Here is a 25507-nt window from a genome sequence, read left to right on the forward strand (position 1 = left end):
CTCGTTACAGAAGTTTCAAATTTTGAAAGCACGCAAAAACTCCAACCCTTACGTCACTAGCGGACGGTTAAAGTTCCGCCTATGCCAGATACTGTTGAATGCCGTCGGATTGCTTGCGATAGCCGGTGGACTAGCGGCCTACTTTAACGCCTACCCCACGATCAAGTTCGTGAATCAAACCATCACCCGGACAGCCGTTCCAGCATCCTCGCCGGGAGGCGGTGTACCGGCCGGTCCTGGCGTGGTGTCATCGGTACCATCCTCAGGTTCTGGAGCACCAGCAGCTACCGGGACACCGGGACGAACCACCGCACTGGATCTGGCCGGTGGTTTCCGTGGTGATCGTAATCCGGCGCCCGGTGTCTGTTTACCGGTGATCGTGAAGTTTTGCCAGCAGCATCGGGTCCCCTACAACTATACCGTCTTTCCGAACTACATTGGACATTTCGGCCAGCCGGAGGCACAGATCGTAAGTAGCAAATATGTTGCGTGTCGTTGTACCTAGCCCAGCATCTGATGTAACCCTGTGGTTGGATGTTTCAGGAGATCGATCTCTTCGAAGCCCTGGTCGATGTGCAGTGTTACGAGCTTGTTCCACTGTTCTTATGCTCTCTGTTTGTGCCTAAATGCGGTAATTCCGGTGCAACCGTACCGCCGTGTAAAAGTTTGTGTACTGGTAAGTGAACCCCACCCAACATGGTCCGTGTCCGAACTGTAGACTATCACAATACCTCCGTCCTTCATCCAACAGAAACAATGCGTCGATGCAGTTTCTTCTTCGACGTGTTTGGACTGGAACTGCCAGAGTATTTGCGCTGCTCGATCTTCAACGATGCCGTATCGGATCAGGAGGAGTGTGTCGGGATGGCTGAGTACAAGGAATCGATTATACGATCCCGCCGGCCCATGGCCTGTTCGGGCTTTCTGTGCGACAAGCGCCGTTGCTTACCGAGCGAGTGGAAGTGTGACGGGCATGTGGACTGTCAGGATCAGACGGATGAGGCGCACTGTGACTTCTGCGGTGATGATGCTATCCACTGTGGAGAGGGACAGTGTATGAGCCAAAAGCAAGTGTGCGATGGTACGAAAGACTGTCCGTACGGACAGGATGAAAGGAATTGCAGTAAGTCTCGCAAGCGCTCCAAACGCTTCTTGGGGGAGATATTAATTATTTTCCATTTATCTATCTAAAGTACGTCTAAGCGAAAGAAATGGTGATCTTGGCCGGGGAACACTGGAAGTCTACAAAGCGGACCTGAAACAGTGGGCACCGGCCTGTGTGAAAAACTGGGATCCGGCGACCTCTCCTACCATGATCTGCTCCCTGCTAGGGTACAGCTCCGTCAACTCTAGCCGTACCGCAATGCGAGGATCGAACCGGACGCTAATCAGCACCAAAGATGCCTCGTCCATGTGGCGCATGTATCAGAAGAAGGATGTCAAACTGATCAAGGAGTTTAACAGCTGTGACATCAACTCACGGTATCCGGTGGCCGAACTGACGTGCTCTAACTTCGGTAAGGAATCGAAGACATCTTGGGGAGATAAACTATGGTTGCTCACTGTGCTGATTGATGTGAATCTTCAAAACAGAGTGCGGCAAAGTTCGGAACAGGAGAAACAATAAGGCAACGAAGCGAATAGTTGGTGGATCGACATCGAGCCCAGGCGACTGGCCATTCATTGCCGCTATCCTGGGTGGACCTGAGGAAGTGTTCTACTGTGCCGGTGTACTGATCGCCGATCAGTGGGTTTTGACGGCTTCGCATTGTATTGGCAAGTAAGTATTGTGTGGGCTTAGTCTATCTTTCACGTGATATTACAAGTAATGGACATTATCTAGAAGTTATCAGTAGTCTATATGCAATAGTGAGTTATATTGTACATATCTCCCACCAGTCACACGATGCGCAACGTCAACGATTGGACGATCCAGCTGGGTATTACGCGACGACACTCTCACACCTACTACGGCCAGAAGGTGAAGGTGAAGACGGTTATACCACATCCGATGTACAATCTGCACATCCCGCATGACAACGACATCGCACTGTTCCAGGTAGGTGATGTAATGCTCTGAAGAGCGTCTGCCACTCATACTGACCACTTACTTGTCCATCTCTAGCTTGCCACCAGGGTAGCATTCCACGAGCATCTGCTTCCAGTCTGCCTACCGCCACCACACATACGCGAACTACCGACCGGCATCAACTGCACCGTTGTAGGATGGGGCAAACGAGAAGAACGCAACTGTAAGTACAAAAAATCTTCCCTCTCAAACTGTCATCGCACAGGAAGCAACACAAAAGCTAAAAACTTTGATGTTTGCATCGCGGAAAATAAAGTTTTCCTTTGCTTTGCTCACTCTCTAAGCTGCAAGCGGGCACAAGTTCTGAGAAGCGTAAGCCCATCCCCAGAGCAAAAACTATCCCACAATAGAATGTAACTCATGGGCTCGTGTTACTCAATTGTGCAAAAGCATTTTTGCTTCCTATGCTTCCATCTTGGTCGTCTGTGGATAAAACTTTAAATCTTCCTTCCAGACTTGCGGTAACAGAATGCGAAGAAAGAAAACCAATGGGGTTTCTCCCATTGGTGTGCGTTAGCGCACAAAAAGGCAAACAAAAGAATCAAAGCTAAATATCTGGCAGGAAAACCAGCGTGTCCATTGATTGGAAACAGATGAATGAAATTCAATTTCCGGTCGATACATTTACCCAAACATTGTCCCGGCATTGTCGCCTAACACCGGAGAAAGGGGGACTGCCATACTGCCGGACACGGAAAAGTCAGTGGTTTTTGTAAATCGTGTGACCTGTGTGGCACGTTGCGTTTTGTATATCCCTACCGATTTTAAATGTTTTGAATTAAATGGAGAATAGATTTTCATATGTATTTTGCCAGATTTGTTAAGCTTTTTCCAAAGCTACAAAACTGTTTATAAGAATAAATAGTAGAAACCCCCAAAAGAAATACTTGGGTATCAAAGGTATCAGCAAAGTAAATCCATTTCACTCTCCTTATACAAGTAGCTAAGCTCCTATTCTTGCAGGAGGTGCGGTGGTAGATGTATTAGGGGCACCGACCTCTACACAGCAGAACCAAGGATCAGATCCCGTCTGGACCGCCTCAAAAAAATGCCAAAGAAAACCTAAAAAAAGACCTTCCGAGATTGTAGTGTGCTACAGAAGACCTCTTCTTACTCATAGCTCCAAAATCTGTATTTAGGTACTTACAGAGGTGTGTACTCTCTTTTCAGCAACTCCTAATGGTGCATCGTACGAACCAACGCTCAACGAGGTAAACGTGCCTATCGTAAGTCGAGATTTGTGCATCGATTGGCTAGAAACGTTCAACGTGACGGAGGGTATGATTTGTGCCGGCTATCAGGAGGGTGGCCGAGATGCTTGTCAGGTAAGTGTTCTTTTCATTCACTAATGTTTTATTACTTTGAAAGTTAAAGCATCTCTGTAACTCCATTTGTGGAGTTGAGGTTTTGTGGAATACATTGCTCACCTTTCTTACCACCCTCACCTTCCTAAATCCAGGGTGATTCCGGTGGTCCACTGCTGTGCCCGTATCCGAACGAAAAGGACCGCTGGTTCGTTGGCGGTATCGTGTCCTGGGGTGTCCGGTGTGCCCATCCAAAGCTACCGGGCGTGTACGCCAACGTGCCCAAATTTATACCATGGATTCTGTCGCAAATCAACAATCATTCCGTCTTGCAGACCGATACCATTGGGCGATAAGTTCCCCGTTCCCCAACGAGATGGTGATAGGAGTAAGTGTGTTTTTGCAGAAGGTATGCAAGAGACTAGTAGACTGGCAGGCAAACGGTTTTTACGTTGATGTTGTACAACGGCGCCGAAAGTTGCTAGTGATATTTGACCAACACTGGTATACTAAACCAGAAAAGAATAATAAATACGAACGCACCTACGCTACTTCGTAGTAAAAGGTCCTGTCCGGCCATGGTTGCATGAATGTCGCTTCAGGACAGAATATCCCACCGGAAGCAATGAATCATTTTCCCACTGGTCCGACGTGTTGCGGTCCGCTTTGTGACCAGCATCACTGCTATCCCTGTTACGCAACAACAATATCCGGCCACCGTCAACCGTATCTGTCAATCAATGTGTGCCATATCAAGTGTAAAGGCCATTCCGACTGATCGGTCGCCAAAAAACTTTTCTTTCTCCCTACTCTGTATATTGCTGTTGTTGTTCAAATATCACTAGCCACAAACGAGGTTGTTGAGTTTTTGGGGGAGGGGGGAATTTGGGTCCTTATATACGTTCTCACCAAAGCGAAGAACACACACAGGCAGACGGCACGAGTCAATTTATGGAAGGTGATCTTCGTTTTAGAATTGAGGCGGAAGGCAACACAGCAGCTCATGTGAAACTCAATGACAATAATAACGATACTACTTATACATTTTGCACACGTTAAAACAATGCACAGAGGATGAAATGGCGCAAACCGGTGACAATAATACAAAATACCTTTGGTGATAGAAACAAACAGAAGAAAGAAGAAAGAAGCACATCTATTTTGATTAGTAACATCCGTTTTTGGGTAGAGTGTGACAATAGAGACAATAAGCGTGACCGTGAGTTAAACTCGCCGGTAAGGAAACGTTGGACAACGAGGGTATTTTATTCATTTTCCCGCAGGTGGAAAAATGTGGTGGAAATATATTTGTAGTGCGTATTTAAAAAAATCCACACAGTTCTAAAGTTTTAAAACAACTAGAAAAAAGGGAAAGCGAGACTAGCAGATGGTTGACCACATTTGTTGGAAATATTTGTTAGCTTCGGTTGTGGAACGCATTAACTTACAAGAGTATAGTGTTAGAACATTAGACAGGTTCATTTTAGTTTTAGCCCTTTTTTTTGTTAAAGCCACATTTAATACCGTTGAACGTATTCCTAAGGATAATGATCCTGAGTCCTGAGAGCAGAAGGGAAAGGCATGCGACAAATACGATTATATTCTCTATACAATCTACAGAGCATCCCCAGCAGCAAGGTTACATACAGCCACATAGTTTTCACGCGTATTACAACTGTGCTGAAGCGTTACATTATTATAATTAACCATTATCACCTGCACCTACATTACTGCATAGCATTATCGACTGTTGTTGCATTTGGATGAGATTTAAGGGATGAGCAAAGAGGCGGCAGAAATAGATGAGGGCCATTATTTATTGGAATGTTGTACGTTGGCAGGTATGGCTTGAAGTTTTGCAGAGGATGAGATTCTTAGGATGGTTCCAGTTCAAGGGAGGTGATTTGGACGGTATGTCCCGTCAAAGCAGGGTGATGCGTGTCGGATAGGTGTGATATTTTAATCACCTAAACATTATTTATTAAACACCCATTTACCACACCGAATGTGTATGATTCAGCGATGAAGTGGTAACGTTCATCCTTGTGTTTAATGTTTATTGGAAAATTATTTTTTTATTTCACTTAACCAATGAGCTAAATATTTAAGCAAAGAAGAGAACGCCCATTTTGAATGTCATTCTGGTGGGTGTTTTAAAAATGAGAGAACTTCACATTGCAAGGTAGCAAAAATAGACATAGTGAGTTCCCCTATACTCTATGCCATTACTAAATGTTGTCCTTTGTTCGTATATAAAGTGCATTTATTTACAAAATGCTTCAGCTTTCCACATGTTTTTATTGTTCGGTAGACTTTATGCACAATAGTGAACCTGGGTGGAGTTAGCTGATGTTTTATGATGGCTAGAGCTGTGCGTAACCCACAAATTTATTCCTCAGAAGGCAAACCGAATAAAGTTCACCATGGACAATAAACTACTAATCAAATAATCGACTTACTAAAAACTCAACAAGCTGCAAGTTGCAAACAGCTCAAATGTTGCGAGTAAGATGGTAGAGCAAGGTTTTGGAAGGTTAAAAAGGTATTGACAATTTAAAGAAGCAGAACCATAAGCCAGGATTTGGTGGATAAATATTTTCCTTTTATATGAAACAAACAATCCACAAACGCAGGGACAATAAGCACACCGGAACGAGAGAGAGAGAGAGAGAGAGAGAGAGAGGCACAGAGAGAGAGACAGAGTATAAGTATTTATGGAAGATGAATTTAGCATTATTCAACCGAGTGAGTAGCATTAATTAAAGTAATATCCGGTTCCACCTAAACACTAAACCCCAAGCAGTATTTCGCCCGGCAAAATGGCAAACCACCTGGTCGTGTAAGAAGCAGTCGCCAAAAAAACCCCCCATTTGTGCTTTTTACTGATTCCCATAAGAACGAACGTAACGTACACCATTGACGGGGCAGGAAATTGAAACTTGAAACATGTTACAATTTAGTAATATTGTCGCCTAGTGATGAAGACTCGTTTTTTACTCATATATATATACATATACATACTCTCCACAAGCGATGGTCAGTAAAGGAAATAGGCGGCCCAAACCATGTGCTGCATATAGTTGTGCTTTTCCTCGGGTAAGCTTTTGTGTGTAGACAGACAGAGTCCGGGCCGGGAAAAGTGTCCTCACCACGCACGCACACCCATCCACAACACTCGAAATTAGTGTGAATGTATGCAACAACAACAAAAATTGAATGTGTAAGCTAGTGTGCGAATGTGTTGTGCAAGTCGCTTAGAATTATGTACAAATTTCGAATTAATCATATCCGTTAAGCAGGTGTAGCTTTAGACACAGGAATCTATATATATACATATTGGGCGAATTAAGGCATTTGTAGCGAGTGATATATTGCGAAACAAAACCACACACAAGTAGACCTTTTATCAAAACACTGAATGATAGAACTTTATGGTAAACCAACACACACACACACACAAAACGAACAACTTAATGGCCCTTAGAACCCAACGCAGAAAAGAACCCCCACGAAAACTCTCCCACTCTCTCTCTATCTTAAGCAACCCCTACAGTAAGGACAGTTGCGCATGTGTACGTGAGTGGGCTGCTAGCTAATAAATACATCATAGGACAGCTCAACATAATATTTGCATAAAGGCGGACTGCATATGCGTGGCTTTTCGACTTATCATCGGCTAAAATGGACGAGAGATTCTCCAAAAATTTTATATACACACCCCCCCAACCACGCGCAAACTTAAATAAGGACAAGCAAATTAAATATACTAATGGTAACACACACACACAACCAACGGAAAAACAAAAAAGAGAAAAGAGATTTTAAAATTTTTCTAGTATCGCGCACACGAACTCATCATTTGAACTGGTATACCTTATATCACCATACCATATGCATGTGTGGAAGGAATTAATCGTACCGCAAACGACATGGAGAAGATGTCATAGTGTGGTTTTGGGTTTTGTCGTACAAATCTACCAAACCGTGTGAGTGTATGTGTAGGGGAGGAAGTGAGCAAACTTATGCCAACTCTTAGTAGCGTAGTAGTTAAGTAGTTGCCATTTATCCGTTAGCTAAGCGTAGTGCAACTAAAACACAGCACCTTTTTACACCGTGGCTAGGAGAACGCTTCCTTTATTCTACCACACCTTAGGTCCTGAGCATCTTAGGCAACAACAACAAAAAAAAACGAGGTGGAGATGAGACAATACAAACTAGCACACGTTTTAAGGACAAGCACCGACAGTTTCACCTAGGGCTGAAATAATGTAATGGCTTCCAACATTTTAAAAGAGATTTTCTTTTACGACTACGATAAAACGGGGAAAACGTTTGACTAGAGGCATAGTGCAGTGCTAGAGATAATTGGAAACGAATCGAAGAGATTAATTATCAATGTTAGAATACAGAAAAACAAACAACAAACAGCAAAACCCTCAAATTGCTCCGATAGTCAACAGACAGCAAACATCAATACGCTCAAAGAAGATAATGCACCATGCACAAATAATAGTGACAATAATGTAAAGCTTTTTTGGTAAAAAAAAAGGAGAAACCATAGATCGGTGATTGATTATTTTGTTTATAACAACGCACAAGTTCAACGTCATTTGTACTAAGTTTAAAACGAACTGTCAAATGAACTGTCAAATGAAGTGTTCCGCTTCTTTGCTATGCATGATCCGTTTATATTAGGTTGTTGGGTGTAGTTTTGCTTAGATGGCCGTAGCCTGGTGTGCTTTTATTACAGAACAGAAAGATTCAGCAGTACAGCAGAAAAACCTAACTAACCTTATTACTTGATAAGAGTTAATAGTAAAAACACACACAAAGCACAGTAGATGGAAAACCATAATTAACGTACCATATATATATATATGCGTGGGTTTCAGCTTTAACTATGTCATAGAGCAACAAATAGGACAGATAGATAAAATCGGCCGATCGTGGTTCACCGATTGACTGTTTGTAAGACATGTACATCGCCTGCCGAACACAGATACAGAATACAGCTACATCAATAGCTCAATAGTAATTTAAATTTTCACCTAGTCTAACACAATAGGAACCAAGGGGTTTTTATGTTTTAGCTATCTATCTGAACGCCCTCGGTACATATCATGGTTGAAAAAAACAACACGATGTAACACGTCAGGATTGTATTTTTTTTTTTAAATAATTTTTCCCTTTCAAAAACATACATACAAAACAATTCTGCATATCCAGAGGAATGGCATAGGAAGTACTAAAATACTAAACTCCTCAAATCGAGCGTGTAAACTGTACGTTAGTAGTGCGGTAGTGTTAATACTACTACTAATACTACTACCACAAATTCCAAAAAAGTGCAGCTAGCTAACACAACCATTATGAAAGAGAGAAGGAGAGAGAGAAAGAAAAAAGCTAACACACACACACACACTAAAAAAAACTATTCATGCGAATCAAATAGAGAGAAAAGAAAATGATAGATTTTATGTATTTCTTCATATACAGAGAGAGACAAAAGCATATCTTTTTAATAACAAAAACAAAACGTTTAAAAATTTAACGAAAACCACATATATGTATAAAAGAAAGTGAAGATATATAAAGAGAGAAATCGAGAAATACAAAACAATATTCCCAAATGAAGCAAACAATTAAAGTGGCGGAAAAGATGGAGCTGCACATGCGCGTGTTGCACCGAATGGTTCCTCATATAACCATTGGGTTTGCGTACGCGCACATAAATACAATATATACTTATACATATACATATATACATATACATACATATAGGTCACTGTCCTGTATTGGAGGTTGATTAGGGTCTGAATGATAAGTATAAAAAGGTTCCATAAAAATATATCGTATATCTATACATATATATCTGTCATACAGAGACTCGAGAGCGCAACATACCCAAATGGAAGACCCTCTTAGAAGGTGTACCTTGCCGTTAGCAAAATGGACAATACTTGCTTTTGTGTTTTGTAGTACTGTTTAGTGTTAAGTGAGATTGGGGAATGGTTTAACACAAACGCAAACAAAATCCAATATCCCAAAACTAGTGAAAAAGTGTGAGTGTGTGTGTGCAGATTAGAAACTACCCGGTTGTACCTTTGTACATCCTACCATGGCAGTAATGGGGTGAGGTGGGGGGGCAAACTTTTGCTACAGGATCATTATTTGAACGCAACGCAAATACACGAAATAAATCCAATCGGATCAGTACAATAAAAGAGGCTTATTGAGGATGAGATAGGACAAAGAACGAGACGTGTACTAACTGTGCGCCATAGTAAGGCTACCACTAAACATTGCTCCAATTACCGATACACAGCGTTTAATCACGGGTTGAGTGAGTTTTGTACATATTTGTTGTGCTTTTGTATTTGAAAATAAAAAAAACAGCAAACAGCAGCTACAGTGAAGAGCAGATTGTTCCCGCGTTAACTAGGGGTTATCCTTTTCTGCTTGCTGCTTTCTAGCGTATCCGTGCTAACAACCACCATTAAGCGCAAAATTGTAACGAAAAGAAGGATAGTCCGTTTATGTGTGAGCATATCATGCTTTGCTTTACGATTGCTTATAGGTTGTTATGTTACAAGAACAATACTCTATACAGTGCCACGAAACGGAAATTGGCACTTCTTGAAGCCGAACGATCGAACTAGTTTAAGGTCGAATTTTTTTTAACCTGGGGTTTGAAAATCTAGATTATTTTTTTACACACATTTTTTTCCATCATCTTATCAAAATTTGTCGATTTAACTGGCCCAAATAAATAAAATAAAAAAACAGCTGATTTTATGGAATTTACCATCCAAAGGGAGAAGTAGAGTGACATTGGAGATGGTTTTTTTTTCAAAAATAAATTATTTTAAAAATCCATTATGGTTTTAATTTATTTAAACTTCTAATGCGATTTTCTGCTGTTTTTGATTTTTTTTTCTAAACTACTGTTTTTAATGGTTAAAAAATTAAAATAAATTTACAGTATTTTTCACATAATTTTAATAATTACCATCAAAGTCTAATTCAAAATAATGCCAACAAGTGGTCCGGATTAGTAGCTTAGTAGAACATCAAAGTTTTGAGAGAGAAATGGGGAAAAAACGATTGTCCAGCACAAACCTAAGAAAAACAATTGTTCATTTTCAGAGTGTTCTGTTTGAGGCACTGTAGATTTTGTTTTAATAGCGGTGTACTAAGCATGTGCGCCTGTATGTGTGCTTATTGTGTAGAACAACCTAGGTTCAAAGGTAGAACAGCGTTCCTTTCCAACTAATAAAGAGATATCAAACGAGGAACTGTTTAAAACTTCCCCGAAAAAATGGTTTTTATACGAAGAAAAGCAACGCACACACATACACACCACATTTAAAATTGTGACAGGAAAAAATATTAAAAATCACAGATAGTCTAATTTGCTTATGGGGGAAAAAAGGAAAGTTCCGGCAAAAGCAGACACGTGACGGAATTTGATTTTCATTTAACTACTTCCCTATCAGAACATTAAAATAGCTTCGTTCGTAAGTTAAAAAACAAATAGCAAAAAAGAAAATTATAAATCTTTGTGTGTTTGAGCGTACGTGTGCATATAGATCGGAAGAATGATGAATGTGTATTTCCGTTCCTTCGGTATCTTTCTACTTCCGGAACAAAAACATTTAGTAAGCCAAGTACTATTCGCTTTTCTTTATTAATCCTGTGTAATTGTATTCCTGTCGGTGCGTGCGAGTGAGTGTGTTTGTGTATATGTAAATGGGTGTTCATCAACTCTTAACGAACCACGTGTCAATTCTAGTGTGTGGTTAAATGCTCTACACTCACACACACACAAACATACAGATAGTAGCCTGTCGGCAGGAAAATCCATTTTTGGCTGGAAAAAGCATCAATAGACAATAGTATTAGGGTACAGGATCACGCCGGGTTGCCGCGCCGAGAGTGTTATGCTTCCTACCCCGTATAGCGCATCTTATGTACGAACCACGAGGTTTTCAACTTTAAAATAGACAAGTGAAAGGACAATAAATCAATTATCTAACTCATTGCCGGAAACACCTAACCACCGGAGACGATGGCGAATTCGATTGCAACGTGTAGCTACTACAATCATGAATTTAAGGCCAGTAGAGCAAGTAATTAAAACCGTTTTTGTGTTAAGGCACACACCAGAAATGATTGGTGATGTAGGGATGTAGAGGGATTACCAGTAAGCTGTTGGATGGATGGATTCATTATCCCAAGGACAGTGTAACTGTTTAGAGAACGCGTAGTAATACAAGGGAATGCGGATGAGAGAGAGAGATTGGTTTTACGCCAAATAGGATGATTATATTATATGAAAACACAGAAAAAGAAACACCCTAACACATACACACACCTCCTCCAGCTAATTATGATGAGGATAGTAAGATTAATAAGGCGAAAGTGTGTACTGCCCTTACCTAAATGTGTGCGTGTTGCCAAAGCAGAAACAAACATTTAAAAAAATTTAAATTAAAAAAAATCACACACACATACACACCACTAAAGCAGTTCATTAACCGCTTTCCCCCCACAGTGAGAAACAAATAAGAAAACAAAAGTAAACTTACCGCTATTGGAGTGTGGTGGGGAAAAACACGCACACACACAGTAGAATGCTACTTGTATACAAACTAAACTAAAAAGCCTAGCAAAGGGCACGAACATGAGAATGTATGTAATGTTTAAAACAAAGTAAGCCATCACAAACAAAAACTAAAACAAAAAATGTGCAATGACAATAGACACGAAACAATTGAAACAAAACAAAAACTAATGAAAATAAAATTGTAGAACGCTTTTTATGTAAGAAAACAAAACTGGCCGCGCGCACGTCGTCGTGTGGTGTCTTTTTGTGTTCTGTTTTCTACCATCGAAGTATATCCGAAACGGTAATTTAGTATACGCGATGGGACTACGTTCTTCTGTGCTGTTAAGCGAATGGCAGCTACGACTAGACTAAATTTAGTGGCCAATTTGATTCTTTCTTTATCCGTACTAACAGCAAAGCTGTATGTGCTGCTGTTTGCTAATAGCAATCGTGCATCAAAGGAAGCCATCGTTGATCGTTCGCCATTTTTTTAAGTTTCAACTGTCAACCGTCATGCCTGGCGGACGGGCTGGTTTCAAATGAGAGAGGTCTGCTCCATCCACAGTTTCTTTGCACCTTTTTAATAACGACACTCAAATTCCGGGGATTTAACTGCGCTCTGCGGTTTTTCAAACGATTTATTCTCTACACCAAGTAACGTTACATTTGCACCACATCTTTCCACCATTCAGGATACTTTTCTTTACTTATCCGAAATAGATTCAAGACCCTAAAACAACGAGAAAAACAAAGATTAGCAAACGATATGTTCTGACTGGAAAGAGATAAAACCCCCGGACTCCGCTTTACTTACGTTACACTGGTACGGGTTGCCGGTCAGTCGCATATCCCTGGTGTACATGAGACGTTCCCATCTTTCATCCGTATTACGCCGGTACGCCTGCAAAATAAGCATAGATGTACGAGTATTATTATTTTAAACTCGCACGGAATTCTGCGTCCTCGTCGTCGACCAGCTCCGGCACTCCGGAGGGCATGTTATGTAAAGCCCCATTCAGCACCCACACCAGGGCGAACCGCTACGAAAGAAGGCGCAATTCTACGACCGCTGCACCCATTTACTTACATTATCGAGTGTCAGCTTGTGCAAGCCGTACAGAGCGAACCCGGGAACGGACAGCACGGCCGTAATGATCCCAAACGAGGGCAAAATTTCGAACCACATCCTGTGTTTTGATTGCGCTTCACACACACAAAACTTCCGTGGAGTCGAGTTGAAAAGCACAGATTTTTTTTTTTTTTTTGTTCCTTCTGTCAAACTGACATCCCGTGCCCAAGGTGGTTAGAGAAACGTAAGGCGTACCACGATGCTGCATGGGATTTTTTCAAGCGTTTTCAAGGTTTGCTGTTGGTAGGAAAATAGGATCCCAGCCGGCATGCCTTGTTTACCCTAGCGAGAAGCCACTATAAAGCTATTGACGAGCTCATCCACGACAAAATGAAAGGATTTAAAACAAAAATTAACAATTTATTTTGTGTAGGCATTTTTCAACTTTTTCATCAAAGTAAAATCACACAACGCCGAGCATAAAACATTCAGTTTCTCATTCTCGTTTATTCCATTATAATATAATGAACTGTTTTCGTGTTCCTGTGTTCTAAACGGGGGTTTGTAATGGTATTGTAACATTTTCTTCTATACTCCCTCGTGTTCGGGTGTTATTGTTTTTTTTTCTTTCTTCAATCAATACTATAATGCTACTACAGTTGCTAGTTTTTGCTATAATCTTCTCACTTATGTTTCCACACTGTAAACTCCTGCCGTCCTCCCGTCGGACCGCATCTGGACCTGCTAATGCTTTCCTTTAGGAATGTTTACAGTTCAGGCTATGTGTGTGAGTGTTTGGGTGTGTGATTGTTTGCTGATAATGCTTATTGGATTTCTTTCTATGCTTTGCCATGGTATTTTCGTTTAAACCTCGTATCCTTCTCATCGTTGGCAGGCTTACCGATGTTTGGTTGTGGATGGGTGGGTCTGTTGGGGTTAAGGGACGATCCATCGATCGTGTGTCTATGTGTGTATATATGGTATATATGTATATATATTTTTTAGTATAATAATATTTGCTCTTGTCTTGTTGTTGCGTTTCCTTTTTATATCTATATGCATTGTATCTGTTGTATAATTCTAATGGCATTGCTACCCGTTCTCACTTCCAGTTTCAGCTAGCGACCGACCGCTCCTTCCTCTTTCGTTTGCTTGCTCTTTCCTCTTACATACTACAAGTAGTTCACTAGTTTCCTCTTTACCAACTACATGAGATACATCATTAATGCTAAACGCATCTGTAATCGCGATGCGTACGAAATATACGCTATCGGTTCGATGAAATTCATCAACAATTCCTTCGTTTGGTTGTATTTGGTTGGTTGGTTGCTTTGCTAAATGGTATCGCGCGAGCGCGCGCCCGCGCGGCCTGCCCCACTGTCTGGCAATTCCGTTTACGGTAAATGGCATCAATCAAACGCAACGCGTGTCGCGCATCGTAAATGTTCTCGGGGAGAGCTTTTTGCTTTCTGTGTTGCACTTAAACTTATCAATCAGCTATGGCGCGGTCACACTGAGACGCTAAAACAATCGTTCTACGAAATGCGACCGTCTTCGATCGGTTCGCAAAATATAAAAAGCCCATCGTCTCCATTCACCGGCTATTACACTCTATTCTACTTTAACCTATTCATTCGAGGAGTGCGATATCTGCTGTACCGGAACACGTTCCACGCTCAACACATCATTAAAACTTGGCTAACGGAACGCCTTTTGTCGCCTCGAAGAAAATTTCCCCACCCGGGAAAGCCTCGCCCATCCACCAGCGGGGGTTTAGCGCTTCACACCGAACAGGTTCGGTATGGATTTAATCTTCTTTTTCGATCCGTTCAGATACTCCTTGTACATGTCGGAGCGCAGGTAGCGTGAGTAGGAGTCGCTCTTCATCAGATGGTACACGTGGGCGGCAGCGACGTCGAAGCACCAACGATTCGGTGGTGCCGTGCTGCTCACCGCTTCCCGTGCCAGCTCCATCGATTTCGAGTCCACATTTACCGGGCACGGTGCGTCCGGTGCAAGAAACTCGAGATAGATGGCATGGGCCGCTTCCTTCACTTTGGACTGTGGTTGTGCCTTCATGCTCTGTACCGACTCCCAGAACCTGTGGCAAGGTGGTGGTGATGAGCAAAAACCGAAAAATATTAGTACATCGTGCATCCCATCCATTACCGGCTACAAACGTCTGCATTCAAAGGTGCTTACTTTAGATTTTCACCACTAAATTCTTTATCCAGGAACTTGGAAAACTGTTCCCGACCGACGGGATCGTTCAACAGTTCGCGCAAGCTAAAGCCCCACCGCTTTACGCGCTTTAGCGATACGTCTTTGCTGTAAAAAGAGAGAAGAGAGAGAGAGAGAGAGAGAGAGAAGACAATGAGCAGGATAGAAGGAAGTTCACACCATCGAAGAGCACGCATCCCAACTTACGCAGTTCGATCGGCGTCCCACATTTCGGTATTGTCCGTAATCCAAGGGTTCGGTTGATCGGGCGGGTTCAGAAAGCTGTCGTAATCATTGTATTGCTCAAAGTATGAAGTGTAGCTGTAACGGAAGGAGGAACACCAACGAGAAGCTTATTACATCTGCCAAATGTTACAGTTACAGCGACAAACTGTCGCGCAAAGTTAACACGGAAAAGAAGAGGGAAAATATGAAGCAAAAGGATAGCGAAAGGGAAAGGAACCATCATACAACAAAAACCATCGTAACACATTCAACCTTAAAAGTAGAAATAAAAAACAGAAGAAAAAAAAGCATATGAAAAACGGCCTTCATTAATTTTCGCCGGCAACGGCCTGCCGGCCCGACACCCTCATGCATGCACACACACTTACGATTCGGCCACTTTGGAGATTTTGATCGTGCGTCGCTCGAGCTTCAGCTTTAGCAGCTTGATCTGGCGCGTCAGCTGCTCCACCGGATTGCTATTGCCGGCGGTGCCGGACGAGCCCGACCCAAGGCTGGACGCACCACGCCGGTACGCCTTCTTGATGTCGACCTCGGTCGTGTTGACGCAGCCCGGCATCGGTCGGTGCACGTCCCAAAATGCACGCTCCTGCGAATCGAGCACCTTGCGCTCGAGCTTGTCCCGCTTTTTGTCCACCTTGCTTTGGGCTTCCGCCTGCATGAAGATAAACTCCCACTTGCGGGAAAACATTTTCTGCAGTTTGGCCAAATTTTCCGCCTCGTAGTCGGCCAGCTCCAGGCGCGTTTTGTTCTGCATCGTGCGCTTGCACAGGTACACGGCGTAGTCGGTGTTTTCCGGCTCCCAGCAGTTCGAGGGCCAAAAGTAGGGTGTCTGGAAGCGGTAGAACGTACCGTCGTTCTTCACCGTCAGCTGGTGATCGTCGATCGGGAAGAGGTAGCCGTGTGAGGCGAGCAGATGCGCCAGGTGCAGTGCCTCGTTCACGTCCTCTATGCTGAGATTCTTCATGATCCACGCTATCAGATCGGCACCAGTGAATACGGACGGTACTTTGCTCATGAAGGCTTTGATCGTGCGTACCGAGACGCCACCCTCCTCACCCTGCATCCGCTCAACGATCGCTTCCATCTGGTGTGTGTGTGTGAGAGAGAGAGGAAGAGGACGTCCCCAAAAAGAAAATGGAGGAAAGCACCGAATTAGTAATACTCTCCCCGACAACGGGCAATTCCTGTCTTACCTTCTTATACACTAAAATGTTCGGTGCATCCTGATTCAGTGCCGCCTGGGTTGCCTGAGCGTGGGAAGGTTGACCGCTAGCCTTACCGGACGACCCACTCGTACCAGCGACACCCGTACTGGTGGCCGCAGTAGTCGCTGTCGTCGTCGTCGTCGTCGCCGTCGTCGTCGTTGTTGATGATGTTGCCGTTGTTGCTGTTGCATTGCTATTACTACTGCTTCCGGTGCCGCCACTACCAGGTGGACCCGCTCCCGTACTATTACCCGTACCACCCGGTAACACCGGTGGCACTACCACACTAACTGCCACCTCACCCTCACCCTCCCCGTCCTTTGCTCCCTGCTCCCGGTCCCGATCCTTGTCCTTTTCGTTGCCGTTAACGTTCATCTTTTTCGGTGCACTTATCACTACTGTCACTGCCTTGTCTTTATCAACTTCCGTGGTCATCGTTACCATCGTCCCCCTCTCGCTTCTCCCCCCCTCTCTCTCTCTCTCTCTCTCTCTTTCCCGTTCCCGTCCTCCCCGCCCTGACTGGTTTAGGTCGCCAACGGTCTGCCGAACCGGATGTGCTTAATCAAATAATGCATTTTTTGAATCTGTAAACGAGGAAATGGAAGTTTTAGTTGGGAATTGGCCTTTCTGTGTGCGTGCCTTTTCGTGTGCGTGTGTGTGCGTGTGTCGAAGAGGAAAACATGTAACTCTCGGATAAGTGAAGTATGGAAGCGAATAGGTAAAACAACCCATCCGCCACCGCAAGCACCCAGCGTCGACCAATTACAGCACACACACACACACACTTGCAAACAAACACACCATTCCTTCCATCTCTTCTTGATAATGGCTGGACCACTTTCCAGTTCTACAGCTGGTACAGCAATCAAAATATGGAAAAACCGCGCCACCGGGCCCGGCCATTTGATTGAGGTGAAGTTTACGATTGTTTTATGGTCTCGCGCTCGAAATTGGTGGTTCGATAAGATTCACCGTAAAACCGACCATCCACATCCAACCAACCAGCACCATTCGTTCGATCGTTCGGAAGCTGTGCCGATCGGCGCACCATGGACCGATCGAACTGGAGTGCACTTATAAATAACTCATGACATAATTGCTACAGCACGCCTTTGCTGAACAACATGCGACAAATTCCAATAGCCCAGTTTTTTGTATGAAAAAAGGCAAATGTGGTTTATTCTGTACATGTGTTTTTAATTTCTAGTTCGAATGCATACGATCAGCCATACCCGTTCAAACGATGGACAGAAGGTTGATAAGCGCAAGGAATGAAATCATTGAGTATTTTTTTGTTGGTGTTCATTCTTAAATCAACTTGGCCGAATGATTGTACAGAGCAAAATATTAAATCAATTTGATAAGGCTATGCATCAACAACCCGTTGCTTAATCACGGGTTTGACGCTATGGTGGGAAAGTGAAGGAACTTAAATGGTTGATTGGCTTCTCTTCCGACTTCACTTTCCTCCATTATTTCGAACAATTTTAGATCATTCGATGTAACTCGTAGTACAACATTCTCCATGGGGATCCTTTCAGGGGTGTGAGAAGATTAAGATGACGTCCAAGCGAAGATTTCGGCTTCGGGAAAATCGATTCCCCACAGCACTGCTGATTCTTCTTCTTTTATGTTCCTTTATCTTCAGATAGTTTAAGCATTGAACAACAAATTAAACTCGTGGGACGGCTTTGACTAGTAAAAGTCGCGTTATGAGAATGACGGCAGACGACCTTCGCGCTCTGCTCTTTTAAAGTACCGTCCACCGTGACGTCCGCCAGATATAGGCCGGGAGGATACTGGATTGGCCAAAGCCATCGCTAGACTGTGAGTGTGATTGACTTAAGTAAAAGAACGCAAAACCTTCTGAGTAAAGCAGCTCCAAATAAAGTTACAAGCTACTCCACCACCATCAATCAAACATTGTCATTCTTTGATCTAGAAAGATTAATCAAAGCAACCATAGCAACGATCGTCTTTCCATTTATTCCCCTGAGCAAACGGACGCGTCAAGTCGTGAGGTCGACCGGTCCGTTCTTCGATGTCCAAGGAATGTCACAAAACACTCCCACTGCCCCCAATTCAGGGAGGAAAACAATTTCATTGATGAGGAAGAGATAGAATGCCTTTTTGCAAATGAAATCTGTATTACATTCCTGCCAATAAGTTGCTGTACGGGTAGTAATTGCTCCAAGAAAAGCGTTGTACTGGCGGCACGAGTCTAATTATCACCGCGCCAAGATCTTGCACCGCACCAAGACCTCCCAGTTCGTTTGCATTCTCCAGCTCTTGTTGTCGGTCTTTACTGTATTTCCTTAAACAAGCGCAAGATTTACGTTTCGCTGCTGTTGCTGCTGTGTAATCAATCATTCCCCGCCAATCTTCAGTGATGACTTCGCCGATGACACGCGGTCACCGGCAAAAAGTCTCCTCGCGTCGGCAGCAGGTCCGACGATGACTACAACGGCGACCAAACAAATCGTTGGTGGTTTTGCCGCGGGGCCAACAACATACACCGCACATGTAGTATGCTTGTGTGTGAGCAGAACGCTCGCTCGAGTGGGCAGTAAAATCAACAACTTCGCTTCCTGACTTCCCTATCCTAGCAACTGCCTAGTTCCGCCGTTGTTTTTTTTTTTACCCATGCGATCCTTTTGATGCGGTCACATAAAGGACTAGTGCTGGGCATGCTAATGCCACCTACGATACTACCACCGGCGGCTAGACTTGGAGTCGCCAGCTGTGTGTGCGTCAACGCTGTACGGCGGCGGGTGGGTTGCCTGAATCTGACAAGGTGGACAAAGGTTAAATTGCCGAACGAAACGGGGACAGCGAGACCACCTCCCCCATCCAAGAGGGAGATTTAAATTGCACCACCTCCACGCTTCGTCCAAACACTTCCGGGTGACTCCCGTGTATGTACGAAAGAGGCGAACGAGGTCCTGTCAAAAGTTCACCCACCATCATCAGGCTGCAGCAAGCGGACTGGTTTGCGGCTTCGGACTTTTCAGTGTGGTCGGTCGGGGTTTTCTCTCTCCATTTTCTTTCTCGGTCCAGCAGGGTGAGGGGGTCAGAAGCGGAGAAAACACGCTCCCGGGAAGATGATCCCCTACTACCTATACACACACATGAACGGTGATTTTTTTGTTGCTCCCCCCTTTTCTTCAACGGGAAGGTTTTCCACGGACGCAAACGCTCGATGGATACTACTTGGATACAACAACAAATGCGATCTGTGAGCATTTGCTTCTCTTCGCTACGACGGCGTACGGATCTCCGAGGTGAGTAAAAATCCATTCTACGGTGAGCGAATTCTGTTGCTCACCTCACTCGCTTCTCACCAGCATGCAGCCAGCTCGAAGGAAGCGTGCAATAGCTACTCTCGTCCTTTCTGACGTCCGTCCGTATGTACAAACTCCTCCTGTGCTAGCGCCTCAATAGCGTTGGGGGGGGGGGGTTAGTTTGCTTTTCCTACCGACCGAATCTTTTCAGCAAAACCGTTTTATAGCTGTGCTCGCCTTTTTTTTTTTTGTGCTGCCCAGATTCTATAGGCTTTGATGGTCGTCAGCGGACGTCCTATCTTCTCTCGGTCCTATCTCTCTACGAGCACACATACACAAATCGTACACACTCCAGCTATAAAGCAAGAACCTGATTTATGCTTACACATCCCGCGTTTGGGTCCTCTCCGCGACCAATATGACCGATTGCCTGTCGGCCTTTTCTTGGATGGGTGGTCCCCTCTCCCATCTGCCCCATAAGCCGGAGAGCAAATCGTTTTCCACAGCCTGCCGCTTTTCGTCCTTTTGATTCCCAATTCCATCCCATTCATTTGGGATTCCTTCCATGCCACGCCGTGGGTGTTGTATTATGTGTGTACTTGTAGGATTTTTGGTGGGATGAAGGTTCGAAGGATTTGGTTTTTTGATTTGATACTCTACTTTTCCATACTCACTTTTTTTGTGTGTCACTTTTCCATGGCAATCAAACGATGCTGTTGCTATCGTGCCTCTCGCTTCCCCTCTCTCTCTCTCTCTTTCGCTCTCCCTCTCTGTCTCGTATCCTGGGACGCGCGTTTAATCGTCCTCGCCTGCTTCGCTACAACTTCGATGCCGATTGGAAAGCGTCGCTGCCCGGTGTCCTTGCATACCGATCGTCGTCGTCGTCGCCGTCGTCTGGGTTGAATTATTTGCGCTTCGATGCTCACCTTTTTGCCGTGGCGCTTTTCACTTATGTACTAAACACACACACACAAGCACGAATGTGATATGGAAGATTTCTCATTAACACTTTGACTTTGCACGTTCCGGTCTCCGGAAGTTATTTGCGGCAACTTTTCATTCGCCCATCGCACCACTCATCGCTGCTCCATTCAAGAGGCTGCCTGCTGCTGCTGCTGCTGCCTGTTCAAACACGACCAAAAATGAACCTCACTTAAGAACTACTTTTCACACGGGTTTTCCTCGCCGATCAGAATTTTACCACCCACCCTCCCCCCTATACGGTTTTCATCTCAACCCCGTCGTGCCCAGAACCGAGTCGTTCCTTTCACTTTCTTAGAACGATTCATCACGTTCTGCTTGGTTTTGGATCACTTGAGCAGCATGATTTTCTCACTTTCCCCTCCCCCCCGCCTAGAATTTCCTTCCTTCTCTCCCCTCCCCCAAACAAGATCTTCCTCTATCCGTTTGGGTTCACTCGGAGGAAAATTGAAGGTTCACACTGCACCGATCTGGGGACAAGGTTGAGATGAGTTTTCCACATTCTCACGCACTTACACACGCTTATTACACATTTCACGGTGGTCGCTTGACGCTTTTCCTCACCGACCGAATCGCCCCAGCGAGGTCAGCGAAGGGGTTGCCAATAAACAATGATCACTATTAAACCATAAATGCACACCGCATCGCATTTCACGTCCAGCAGCGAGACCAGCCAGTGTGTGCATTCAAGCGCGGCACGAAACATGAAACGCTCCTCTTATCGCACACCAACAGCACTCCGACGGCAGCCAAGTCCTGTGGACCGACCGAACCGCCCGCGTCCTGTTTGCACTTCTTGCGCTTTGCGCTGGTTCGTTCGCTGGCTTGCGACAGATAACTTACGGTAACCTTGCTGGCTGGCGTAGATTTAACCGAAACAAACGAACGATGGTAGAACTGATTAGAAGTCACCAGCAGAGACAGAGCACACAAACAGTAGCACAGGTTGAGAAAGGAAAGCGAGGAGATAGTTTCGTTACAAAATGTACATTTACGAAGGAAATAGTGAATGCGTGAACTGCATTCTGTGCTCTCCCGTGCACAACACAACTGGAAAACGGGGAAGCGTTTTTCTGCAGCTGTCAACGCGGAAACGCATCCCGGGGACCCAAACAACAGAAAAGGGACGACGTTCGGGCGGGTTGTTTTCGTACCAACGAACGTCATTTAAATGTCTGATAGCTGGCCTTGTTTGGCGCAATGTGCTGCAAGGGCGCAATGTTTGATGCAACAGGGGTGCGGTTGGGTTTTTTACCGTATTTTCTTACAAGCTTTGAGTAATTTGACTGAGTCGAGTATTTCGGGTGAAATTTGGTCAAGTAAACCTGAAATGAAATTATTGTTCTGATAAGATTTTACTTACCATTAATTCTACTTCTCTGTGGCTTGTTGCGAAATGATTTACCTGGAGATAAACAGGGACAGCCCGAGGCGGCGCCCGGTGACCGAGGCGGTAACAGCGCCGGTCTCCACACAGCAAGACCGGTTAACGACTTTCCAGACCTGCTGCGCGAATGCAGGAATATCCAGCTACGGCTAAAATAAAGTCATGGGAATACAGTACAAGGCAAGCGCAGGCCTCTCGAGCTTGTAGAGCAAAATAAGAAGAGGAAAAACAGCGGAGGTTTTTGAACAATGATCTTGATGTGGGAGATTATTCTTTTTGGGGGATCGCGTTTTATTAATTCATTTGGAAAGCAAGACGCTTCTTTCTGCATGTTCTAGTGAGTGCGTTGCACAATCTGAATGATGAGCGATGAGCCACAATCGTTGGCTTTTCATAACAAAACCAAGCTATTCCAACAGCCCAACGCCAGTTGTCATGTCAACGACACGTGCTCTTCTGATTCAACGGTTCAATTCAAATTTGAAAAATCAACCCAACAGTTCGGTGCATTTGCGCATACGCAAAACTCTCCTCTTATCAAACAACGTATTTTCATCCGAACCTACGAAAGGATTTGGAGGGAGGAGGAGGAACCCTTATTGCAACCTGTCACATATTGCATTGTGGTGCTGTGAAAAATCGATATTTCCGAGGGTAGGAAAAATGAAAATAACATCACACTGTCAGTTCGGAGCGTACTAAGTTTGCAAACAGCTTTCACCATACAAGAACAAACAACAGGCGGACCAGCAACTAAACGAGAGTGAGAGAGCGTGTGGTTAACGTTTTGCGAAACTCCAGTCACAGCATTCCACAATGCTAAAGTCCGAATTTCAGCACCAGTTCTGGGTGACAAAGAAAGCGGTACAAAGGAAATTAGGTGCGGCGGCATATGAAACAACACACGTCATGCTGAAAATTTATCGCATGTCTGTATACTAAGGTAGATTCCCTCTTTCCACTCTCCGTAGGATCTAAGGAGGATGAAAACATTGTGGCATCCGATGGGGAGCTGGACTCGAAGATAGAACTGTTCCGGTCGGTGGCAGAAAGCTGCAGCAAGCTGTACCGTATAATCGATCAGTATCAGGAGCGGGTATGCATACTGGCCCAGGAGGAAAATTCGCTGGGCAAATTCTTGCGCGAAGTCAGCAAGGAAAGTCCCACCACCGGCAAGATGATGTCCACGACCGGGAAAGCGGTATCGTACTGTGGACAGCAACGCATCTCGATTCGTGTCCCACTGTTGCGCCTGCACCATGACGTACACACGTTCAAGGGACGTGCGATTGCGGACACGCACCACACGATACAGCTGATGGAGAAGGAACGGACCGAGTATCGGGCAGCGTTGAGTTGGATGAAGTCGGTTAGCATTCAGCTCGATCCCGACACTGGCCGAGGGTTGGAAAAGTTCCGCAAAGCTCAGCGACACGTCAAGTCGGCGAAGACCAAGTTCGACAAGTACACGCTGGACTGTTTGGAGAAGGTAACTCCCGTCGAGGTTACAAGGCCGTTGCAGTATGACGCATTTCACTCCTTTCCCATCCCTTTTGATTCGCGTGTAGATTGACCTTTTGGCCGCGGCAAGATGCAACATGTTTTCGCATGCCCTCGTCGGATATCAGAATGCCATCCTGCAGTTCGCGAAAAAGACGGACGAAACGTACAAGAACACGCTCAAGAACCTAGCTAAAGATCCACACTATAGTTTCTCGATACTGAAGGAATTGACGCAAGCAAACCCAAACGCAGAGGAGGAACGGGAAGGCGATGCGCCGGGCGAAGCTGTTGAAACTCAACCCGGCGAACTACCGGCCGATGACGATCAGATGCTTTTCTTTAAGGTACTCCAACCATGGAATGGAACTGAGGAAGAGGTACAATTTTTCCCATTTTTCCCTCCCCAGGACGACTACAAGGACGACGTGGGGACGACAGTGGCGTCAGAAAAGGAAAACGTTCTCAAGGATGTAGCATTAGAAATCGATGCGCTGCTGTCAGGCGTTCCGGACCTTACTATCGGTGCAGCTGACCCAGCACTTGCGAGCAAAACGCAGGACACTACTACAGCCGCGACGGACCTTCTCGGTCTTAACCTGGATGATGAGTTTTCCGACTTTATGTCGGCACCGGCACCATTTTTGCCTTCGGCGCTACTAACGAACTGCATCCTTACCGATGAGGGTGGGTTCGATTTTGGCGCCAGTCTGTCCGAGCCCGCGGCCGACCCTTTGCAACCGCTGCACGATCCCGAAACGAACGGTGGAAAATCGTCCGAAAAGGCGTCCGACATTTTTAGCAGCCTGTTACAATCGTTCTCCAAGCAGGGTGGGACCGATTCTAGTGCCGCCGGCACGGTGAAACAGAGCAAGCCAACCGGTAGCAACAAAACGGCAGGAAAAGATCTTAGCGGCTGGTATCAGCTGTTTGCCGAACTGGATCCACTCTCCAACCCGGACGCTATCCCGTCGAAATCCGATGCACCCAACAACAGTATGGCCGCTTGAGTGCATCTGCCGCGTTTGGGGCGTGTGAGCGTCGTGCTTCATTTCTTTTCCACCTGCATTGTGTTACTCAGCATTCGTTCCGTTTCGTTGTCCGTTTTGTACCGTGTGTTTGCTTGTTACTCGTCGGGTCGGGTGTGTACCTTTCGGTAGAAGTACTTTCCGTTCGATCGCATTACATTTACGATTGCTATACTTGGCTGTACTTTTATCCGAAGGTGAAAATAAAACAAAGTGTCTACTTAAATACAAACAGAAAAGTACTAACCGTCTTACGGAACTGGTTCATAAGCACAACAGATAGTTCAAGGTTGTGAAATGGCGGAAGAAGATGCCCCAGAACTGCGCGTAATATAAGCTTATAAAATCGGTCTCATACGAAGATCTTTCCCAACAAATTCCCAGCTTTAACTCTCAATGTATGGTAGAAACTGTAGTAAAACACGCGCACGTGGTCCTTCCGGCTTTGATAACCGTCAGGATGTCTGCATCGCCAAACAGCTCAGCTAGCTCGGGGTTCATTATCCTTCTCCAAACGCCCTGCACACACACACATCGCCAAAGATAGTCCGTAGCACTCGCCGCTTGAAAATGTGCCAGTGCATTG

At 44.7% G+C, this 25507-nt stretch overlaps 4 protein-coding genes and 1 long non-coding RNA gene across 8 annotated transcripts in view; 2 read left to right on the top strand and 3 right to left on the bottom strand.

Annotated features, from left to right (window-relative positions):
- LOC118514339 overlaps window positions 1-10937 on the top strand; it is a 48425-nt gene extending 37488 nt beyond the window's left edge. For all 3 annotated transcript variants that reach the window (XM_036061156.1, XM_036061155.1, XM_036061154.1), the window contains 9 exons: window positions 11-469; window positions 544-676; window positions 752-1123; window positions 1194-1517; window positions 1594-1780; window positions 1900-2059; window positions 2126-2252; window positions 3260-3414; window positions 3549-10937. In XM_036061156.1, the coding sequence (XP_035917049.1) occupies window positions 11-469; window positions 544-676; window positions 752-1123; window positions 1194-1517; window positions 1594-1780; window positions 1900-2059; window positions 2126-2252; window positions 3260-3414; window positions 3549-3749 (2118 nt within the window). In that variant the 3' untranslated portion in view covers window positions 3750-10937. The remainder of the gene's footprint in view (window positions 1-10; window positions 470-543; window positions 677-751; window positions 1124-1193; window positions 1518-1593; window positions 1781-1899; window positions 2060-2125; window positions 2253-3259; window positions 3415-3548) is intronic.
- A 1662-nt stretch (window positions 10938-12599) lies between these two features.
- Window positions 12600-13311, bottom strand: LOC118514345. The gene is made up of 3 exons (XM_036061164.1): window positions 13089-13311; window positions 12816-12902; window positions 12600-12731 (listed from the first exon to the last, which is right to left on the bottom strand). The coding sequence occupies exons 1-3, from the start codon at window positions 13185-13187 to the stop codon at window positions 12705-12707; spliced, it is 213 nt and encodes a 70-aa protein (XP_035917057.1). The 5' UTR covers window positions 13188-13311; the 3' UTR covers window positions 12600-12704.
- Window positions 13312-13557: 246 nt separating this feature from the next.
- On the bottom strand, window positions 13558-17231 carry LOC118514342 (regulator of G-protein signaling 7). Its single transcript, XM_036061159.1, has 5 exons — window positions 16733-17231; window positions 15905-16623; window positions 15498-15611; window positions 15273-15398; window positions 13558-15171 (listed from the first exon to the last, which is right to left on the bottom strand). The coding sequence occupies exons 1-5, from the start codon at window positions 17186-17188 to the stop codon at window positions 14844-14846; spliced, it is 1743 nt and encodes a 580-aa protein (XP_035917052.1). The 5' UTR covers window positions 17189-17231; the 3' UTR covers window positions 13558-14843.
- On the bottom strand, window positions 17232-22085 carry LOC118514346. Its single transcript, XR_004906594.1, has 4 exons — window positions 21850-22085; window positions 20700-21147; window positions 20411-20623; window positions 17232-17328 (listed from the first exon to the last, which is right to left on the bottom strand). It is a non-coding gene; the product is annotated as an uncharacterized LOC118514346 (long non-coding RNA).
- Window positions 22086-22914: 829 nt separating this feature from the next.
- On the top strand, window positions 22915-25160 carry LOC118514343 (islet cell autoantigen 1). Of its 2 annotated transcripts, XM_036061162.1 has the most exons (5): window positions 22915-23047; window positions 23108-23273; window positions 23365-23882; window positions 23962-24240; window positions 24304-25160. In XM_036061162.1, exons 2-5 carry the CDS (start codon window positions 23210-23212, stop codon window positions 24901-24903), a joined length of 1461 nt encoding a protein of 486 aa, XP_035917055.1. In that variant the 5' UTR covers window positions 22915-23047; window positions 23108-23209; the 3' UTR covers window positions 24904-25160. The 2 variants fall into 2 exon arrangements, with proteins under 2 accessions (XP_035917055.1, XP_035917054.1); XM_036061161.1 differs by having other exon boundaries at window positions 22962-23273.
- The last annotated feature ends 347 nt before the right edge of the window (window positions 25161-25507 follow it).

Source organism: Anopheles stephensi, chromosome 3 (assembly GCF_013141755.1).
Source record: "Anopheles stephensi strain Indian chromosome 3, UCI_ANSTEP_V1.0, whole genome shotgun sequence".
In the NCBI taxonomy this organism is placed as follows: domain Eukaryota; kingdom Metazoa; phylum Arthropoda; class Insecta; order Diptera; family Culicidae; genus Anopheles; species Anopheles stephensi.

Excerpts from the sequence above, each read along its gene's own strand:
- LOC118514345 (XM_036061164.1), bottom strand. The coding sequence starts at position 13,187 with ATGTGGTTCGAAATTTTGCCCTCGTTTGGGATCATTACGGCCGTGCTG. Across the intron at positions 12,903-13,088 it reads ACAAGCTGACACTCGATAAT|GCGTACCGGCGTAATACGGA; the intron begins GTAAGTAAATGG and ends CTTATTTTGCAG. Across the intron at positions 12,732-12,815 it reads GCAACCCGTACCAGTGTAAC|GGTCTTGAATCTATTTCGGA; the intron begins GTAAGTAAAGCG and ends TCGTTGTTTTAG.
- LOC118514343 (XM_036061162.1), top strand. The coding sequence starts at position 23,210 with ATGCTAAAGTCCGAATTTCAGCACCAGTTCTGGGTGACAAAGAAAGCG. Across the intron at positions 23,274-23,364 it reads AGCGGTACAAAGGAAATTAG|GATCTAAGGAGGATGAAAAC; the intron begins GTGCGGCGGCAT and ends CACTCTCCGTAG. Across the intron at positions 24,241-24,303 it reads ATCAGATGCTTTTCTTTAAG|GACGACTACAAGGACGACGT; the intron begins GTACTCCAACCA and ends TTCCCTCCCCAG.
- LOC118514342 (XM_036061159.1), bottom strand. The coding sequence starts at position 17,188 with ATGGTAACGATGACCACGGAAGTTGATAAAGACAAGGCAGTGACAGTA. Across the intron at positions 15,612-15,904 it reads ATCTCCAAAGTGGCCGAATC|CTACACTTCATACTTTGAGC; the intron begins GTAAGTGTGTGT and ends CTTCCGTTACAG. Across the intron at positions 15,172-15,272 it reads TTTAGTGGTGAAAATCTAAA|GTTCTGGGAGTCGGTACAGA; the intron begins GTAAGCACCTTT and ends ACCTTGCCACAG.